The 7033-nt window shown below is 58.8% G+C and overlaps 1 protein-coding gene across 2 annotated transcripts in view; it reads right to left on the bottom strand.

Moving 5' to 3' along the window:
- Positions 1-6661, bottom strand: part of PAX7 (paired box 7) — a 94181-nt gene extending 87520 nt beyond the window's left edge. Inside the window, exons 1-4 of one of the 2 annotated variants that reach the window (XM_036115521.2) lie at positions 6577-6661; positions 3747-3982; positions 3026-3155; positions 1954-2082 (exon numbers count right to left, since the gene is read on the bottom strand). In XM_036115521.2, coding sequence (XP_035971414.1) covers positions 1954-2082; positions 3026-3155; positions 3747-3982; positions 6577-6661 — 580 coding nt within the window. Of the gene's footprint in view, positions 1-1953; positions 2089-3025; positions 3156-3746; positions 3983-6576 lie in introns of both variants that reach the window. The other variant, XM_036115520.2, reaches the window with a different exon arrangement.
- Between the last annotated feature and the right edge of the window lie 372 nt (positions 6662-7033).

A 7033-nucleotide genomic window follows, 5' to 3' on the forward strand; every position in this document is an offset into this window, starting at 1 on the left:
ACCCGCGCCAGAAGCACCCGAACTCCCTGGAGCCAAAGGGATCCCCAAAGCACAGGCTTTCTATCCCTTTCCTCTCCTTTCCTTCTTTCTCAGAAAAGACTTATTTTGCTTCCTCACAGACTGAGCTGGACAAACCCCCGCCACACACACACACACACACACACACACACACACACACACTAAAGTGTCTCCAAATAAAACCAAACCTCCTTCTGCCTCTCCCCGGTACTTCTCAGAAACGGTGTCTGCTGTGTGGTATTTCTCTAGGAAAGATCATTTCAAGTTCAATGTGCCCCACCCCACAAAAAAGAAGTCCAACCAAGTCCCTTTCCGATACAAACTGAAGTCAGGAGTGGGTCCCCCCGCAGGGGTCCCAGGGCTCTGGGCTGCCTCCGCCAAGCCTGGGGCTCTTCAGCAGCACAGGGGCACTTCCCACTGCAGACCCGAGGCTTCGAGGCCGGCCCGGCACAGTGGGGTGCCAGGCACAGCTCGCTCGCTTTCATCCCTCGCCCTTTTGTCCCTGGCGGGACAGGGCTCCACTTGGGGCCCTGAATGTCAGTAGCCCGCCCCTTCCCCAGCCCTAGGCTGCTCTCTCAAAGGGGCTGCCCCTGCCCCTCCTCCCACCTTCCCCCTCAACCAGGCCTGTGGGGGCTGGGCCTTCCTGGGTGTTGTGTTTGGAAGCGGGCTTTGTCTGTGAAGTTCATCTTCAAGGTTGGGAGAGACTACTGACAACTGGAGAGAGAGACCTGGGCGAGGAGTTCACGGGAGGCAAGGAGAGGGGTACCCTGAGACACCTCTGGAAAGAAATTCAAGCCAAATGTGCTCTTTACAAGTTTCCAGGTTTGGGGAACTCCCCGACTTTTTCCAAAGCGAGCGCTTTGCAGGTTTGCGTGACCACTGTCTTTCCTGTCTGCTGCTGCCTCCCGGCATGCCCGTTTGTGAGCTCGCTTCTTTTCCCCAGCCAGTCTTTGTGACTCTGGGCCTTCTACTTCTGTTTCTCACCCTCCCTCCCCCACTTAAGGCACGCTTACCAAGTCTCAAAGAGAACTTCAAGGGGAGGGGATAATGAGGAAGACTTTCCCTTCTCCCGAAACTTCCCCTGCCAATAAATACAAGCACACTCCCCTTCCCCGGGTGTGCAGGCGCTTGAAAGATAAACGCCTTCCCTAGCAGACCGGAGAAAAAGCGGGGCGCAAGGCTCAGACTCCAGCCGGTGGGGCAGCGGCGCTGCAAGGGGGGAGAGGGTGGGTGCAGTCGGAAGCTTTCTCCCCGCCTGAGATCCTCCGATCCTGGGCGCTGGGGAACTTGGTCTCAACGACTGGCCCCGCCAGAGGCAAGTGCCTGACTGGTGCACCCATCTGCACCCACCCGCCACGCTCTCGGTTCGGGCCCTGGCAACGCGGAGCTGAGGGTTAGGCGGCGGGCCTCGCTAATTTTTATTGATTGCAGCGGTCAGTCAACTGTCAGGCAGGGTTTCAAGGGACCGTTTAGAGAGCGTGTGCGGGTCTGGTTAACAAATTCATTTAGGGAGCCGCAGGCCGGCTCCTCCTTCCTCGCCCCCCGCCCCCTTGTCCAAGCGTCCTATAAATAATAGATCCACACCGGGACTGGGACTAGCCGCCAAAACGCGGGCCCCGCAGGGCGCACGCCCCGGAGTGCCCGGCCAGGCCCTGCGCGCGGGGCTCGTGCGCTCAGCGGCGCGCAGTGCACCAACCTGCAGCCGGCTCCCCGGGGACGCCAAGGCCGTCTGCGCCCGGGCTCCGCGCTCTGCCCTAGTCCGGGGCGCACTGAGGGGGCGCCCTCCGCAAACCCCGAGGGACTCCCGGCTCCGCCCGGGGCTGCGAGTCCGCGCGCTAAAGTGCTGTCGCTAGCCTTGGGCGGCGGAAGCCAACCACTGGCCCGCACCCTCGCGCGCGGGGATGCGGGGTTCGCCCCCCCTCGGAGGTTCCCTACCTTTGTCGCCCAGGATGCCGTCGATGCTGTGCTTGGCTTTCTTCTCGCCGTCGTCCTCCTTCTTGTCCGCTTCATCCTCCTCCTCTTTCTTCCCGAACTTGATTCTGAGCACGCGGCTAATCGAACTCACTAAACCTCAGAAATTCAAAGGCAAAAGAGCAAGTATAAGTTGTTGGGGCATTGGAGCCGGGCGACCTGGGCCCCCAGGAGAAAGCGACGCAGTCCGTCCCTGCAACACACTGCAAGGGGATTCACACCCACTGACAACCCCCCTCCCCATTTAAGCGTTTACATCCAAGTACAGTCACTGGCTAGGGAAGCTGACTCCCCTGGGACACTCTCACGGTGGCATTCCTATACTCCTCCTTGCACACACTTGTGCCTGACACGGTCACATCGCCTAGATGCATTCACACCCACACCCACTTCCCCAGGACCTTGCCAGAGGCCCTCCAGCCGCTGTGGCTGCCACCTCTACACCCAGGTGTGTGTCCCCTCGCTGCATGCCTGGATGCCCCCCACACACATGTGCACACGCGCACATCCACCCCAGGCCGCTTTCTGTCTCACGGGCAGCGTGGTGGAGGCCTCCTTGGGAGCCACTGCTGGCTGGTGGCACTGACAGAACAGAAAGAGTGACTTGGGGAAAGGGGTCCAGGGAGCCCATGGAGATCAACCCTCCTAGGACGGACCCATCTCTCTAGGCCACTTCTCTGAGAAAGAAAGCCTCAAGGGAGCTCCTGTTATCACCCAGCCTTACAGGATAACTTTTTGCCCCTTCTGTGCCTCCTTCTGTCCCTCCTTCCTTCCCTCCTTCCTCTTCTCTTTCTTCTTTCTCCTCTCTCTCTCTTTCCTAATTTTCTCTCTTTTCTTTGTTCCTTCTGTCCGTCCATCTTCCTTTCGGTTTTGATCCCCTCCTTTGCCCTAACTCTTCATTCCTGCTCCCTTTCCTCACAACTCTCCTTGGAGCTCCCCATCTTTCATCACCTTCCGTCCTGTCCTGTCCCGCCTTCAGCCCCGTTCAGCCGGCACCCGGCCAGACTGTGCTTGGCCGGCTCAGCTGCCTTCTCACCTGAGGGCACAGTGCTGCGGTCACAGTGTCCGTCCTTCAGCAGCCTGTCTCGGATCTCCCAGCTGAACATGCCTGGGTTTTCCCTCTTGTACTCCTCGATCTTTTTCTCCACATCCGGAGTCGCCACCTGCTTCAGAGGTAGAGGTGGGAGAGCAGGAGTGGAAAGATGGGGTTGGGGGGAGGGAGACACTTTTAATATCAAACTCCCAAGAGCCCCAGGCCAGGCTGGTGGCTCTGGTTCCCATGTCCCTCCCCTTTCCCCCCTTTGGAGATTGGCTTTACCCTTTCACAAAACCTGTGCCTGGCTCCAAGGAAGGCAGCCAGGTGCATAGGGTAGTCATGGGTAATAAGATAGAACCTAATTAGGACTCTTGGGATCCCCCCCGCCCACCGCCCCGCTCACTATTTCAGGCAAGACTGAGGGGGGAGATTTCCCTTAGTCTGGGATGATGCTGGGGGTCGGGGCAGATGTAGGGGCAGCCCAGGGATGACTCGTTGGCCTCAAAGTCCTGGGCAACCTGGAACCTCAGTTATCTTATCCCCTAGAAATCCAAATAATGAGGGACATCTGGGGGTGAGGACACCCTCTTCCTGTACTTTCCATAGGAAGCATTTGGACACCCCAGTGGTGTTGGATGACACAAGGTAGTGAGAGGGGCCACAACCAGGATCCCTCAACCATGGGAAGGCAGGCTGCCAGCTCTGCAGCAAAGACACTCACTCTGGGCTTGCTGCCGCCGATGGCCCCAGGCCGGATGGACCCGGTCTCCTGGTAGCGGCAGAGAATCTTGGAGACGCAGCCGTGGGACACACGCAGCTGACGGGAGATGACACAAGGCCGGATGCCATGGTGGGCCATCTCCACGATCTTGTGGCGGATGTGATTAGGCAGGGGTCGCCCGTTGATGAAGACCCCACCAAGCTGATTGACCCGGCCTTGGCCAAGTGGTGTGGACACTGGAGAAGGGACGGGAGACCAGGAAGGAGAGAGGCACAGGGTGAGGATGGGGAGGAGACAGCGAGCACACCCCTTGACTCCAGTTTTGTTGGAGCCCCAAGAGCCCTGACAGAGGGACTGTGAGTTCCCCACATTTGGAGGTGCGGCAGTTCAGAGGTCAGGAAAAAACTGTCAGAAAGCTGAGAGAGGGTCCTGGAAGGATGGAGAGAAAAGTCACAGCTGCCTGCTACAGTCCCCCAGATGCCGTGTGCCCCCATTCCTGCCACACTATGGGGAATGAGGACACACTGGAGAGGGATCTGATGCTTCTGAGAATGGGGAGGGAGAGGGCAGAGCCAAGAGGCTGATGGAGTCTCGTCTCCGGAGTCTGTGGGACCAGGGGCTCGGTCCCCCAGGATGCAGTTTGGGCCGCAGGTCTGCCTGCCTCTTCGGGAGACCAATTGCAGGCGAGATGTGGCCCCTCTCTCTGCTCAGTTCCATGCCCTAAGTGGTCAAGACTGATCCATTTTGGGGGGAGCCAGAAGAGGCTGGTTAATTACCAGTATTTACAGCCCTGGCCTGGGCAGCAGATCTGTCCTACTTATAATTGAACAGCCGAGGGACTGGTGACACGAAGCTGTTGGTCGCTGCCTCTGGGGTCACCTGGCTGTCCCTTGAGGGACTGTCCTTGCTTCCAACCCCTCTCAAAGTTCTAATTTCGTTTTGGGGCGATTTGGGGGAAACGCTCCGCTGTCAGCGAGCTCCCATATCAAATACCTATTTGGCTTCAGAAATCCAAGATCTGTCCCTGCAGGCTCTGTGAGGGTGGTACACAGAGGGGCCAGAGTCTCTGTGTGGGTGACTTTGGGAACCAGGGAGACAGACACCCCTGCTGTATTGCTGCGGAGGGGAGAGCTCCTCGGAGGCCTTAATGCAAAGTCTACACAATTTCCTCACAGAAGGTTGGGGGACACCCGGTGCACTAATCCGGCCTCCATCCCCCCCAATTTGGGGACCAGGCGGCTGCAGAGATCTGGCAGATTAGAACGATTTCACAGACGCGGGAGTGGAGGGAGCTGCCAGTATAATTGGAAGGGAGGAGGCGAGAAGGGGCTCGGCTGCCGAGCGGTTCCTGCCGCCTCCTCCCTCGCGCTCCCGGTCCCCCCACCTCTCTTTGTAAAAGTAGGTGTCTGAAGCCACCCTCGGATTTAATCAGAAATCGTGCGTCGCCAAGTCAGAGTCACTCAGTCTCCGTGGCGGGATATGCCATTAAGCGCTCGAGAGCTCTCGAGCGCCCAACTTTATATTCAAGAGCCTCTTTAGCGACCGGCGCTCGGCTCTCCTCAGTATTCTCCGTCATGTTGGGCAAATATTGTTCTAATCCGCCGCGCGTCCTCGGCCGCCTGTTTTACTTGCATTCGCTACAGGAGAGTGCTACGGCAAATCCCCGGGCTTGCGCGCTCTCCCGCCTGCGTGGTTGCTCGCGCGCACTTGATCACGAAGCCACTCTCTTCGCCTCTGTCTAATTCAGGGACCCGCGCCATCCCGCTGCCAGAGGGACCCCTCCCTCCCCAGATCGCAGGCTGCCCGCCCGTGCATCCCCTCCCCGCCTCCTTTCCCCTTCCTCACGCACAAGGGGCTCAGACAATTACAAGAAGAGTAATTAAAAAATGAAAGTGGCACCTATCTCTCACCACTTCTGTATGACACCCTGGGCTACCCACCCCCAGAAACCCAGTGATCCCTCGGTTGACAGGTCGAAGGCCTTCCATTAGTTTAAAAAGAAAACAAAACAAAAACGCAGGAAAGGGTCTTGGCAGCGCGCTCCCATCCTTTCCTCCAGCCGGGAACCCGTCCCCTGTCGGTCCTCTCTGCTCACCCCGGTGCTGGGTATTGACCGAGGACACATTAGAGAATTCACGTTTTCCCCCTGTCTGGACACGGCGGGGCCCGCTCACGGTCCTGAGGGTCTCTCCCAGGAGAGTTGCAGAGTTCCGAAGCCCAAGTGAAAAGTTTTGGGGGGAAAATCGTTACTATTTATTATTTCAAATTACTTTGTTTCCAAACCAAAAGGCAGGAGTTTCTGTCTGGAGCTTCGGAAGAAGCGGATAGCCTTCCTAGTTGAGACATATAAACTATCCCATATCGCTGGTATTTCGAAATAAAAGGGATTGGAGGACCATACGAGGAGTGAAAAAAGGAACAGTTCGAAACGAGAGTAGAAAGCGCTGTAGCCGGCGAACGCAGAGAGCTGAGAAAGTATCCGAGGGGAAAGTATCTGAAAATAGTGGAAACGAACTGAAATTCGCTAGGACTTGAAATTTACTAGGGGCCGAAAGCGGCCGGGAGTTCGCCCTGCGGGGGAAGGCCAGAGCCCGCGACCTGTGAAGCCGCGGCCGCCGGTCACTGAAAGCCGCGCAAAAACGGACAGGCGTCGGCCCCTGGAAACTTCCGGGGGTCCAGCGCCCGGACTCGGTCCCCAGAAGAGAAGGGGCCCCTCCTCCTCCCCTCCCGCTGCCGCTGGCGCCGCCACCCCCTTGGGGATCGCTGCCTCTCCCAGGACCTCGGGTTCCCGGCGGAGGAGCGGAGGCGCGGCGAGCCCAGGCGCTCTTACCTTCCAGAGGAAACCCCGTGCGGGGATAGTTCTGCCCGGGAGCCGGCCGCATCATCCTCGGTACGGTGCCGGGAAGGGCCGCCATTCTTGCGCACGCCGGGGACGAATCCAGAGTCGGCAAAAATCGCCTCCCGTCCGCTCCCTTTACCCCTGCTGCGATCTCTTTCTTTCCTTCTTCTTCCACTTCTCTTTTTTTAACCTCTTCCCCCTCCTCCCCTCTACACACGCTCCCTACCCCCACCCCCCCACCCCCGGCTGCAGTCGAACGCGTCCAGAAGCTGGGGAGGGGGGCGAGGTGGGGGCGGAGGTTGGGGGGAGGGAAGGTGGTGACAAGGAAGTTCAAACAAACAAACACAGCAACCCCAAGTCCGCCTCTGCCCGCTCCGCTCGGCCAGAAGTTGTGCGGGCGGATGCGCCGGGCGGAACCGGGAGGCGAGGCCGGGCTGCCGAGCGGGGC

The sequence above is a fragment of the Halichoerus grypus genome, chromosome 5 (genome assembly GCF_964656455.1).
Source record: "Halichoerus grypus chromosome 5, mHalGry1.hap1.1, whole genome shotgun sequence".
Lineage (NCBI taxonomy): Eukaryota > Metazoa > Chordata > Mammalia > Carnivora > Phocidae > Halichoerus > Halichoerus grypus.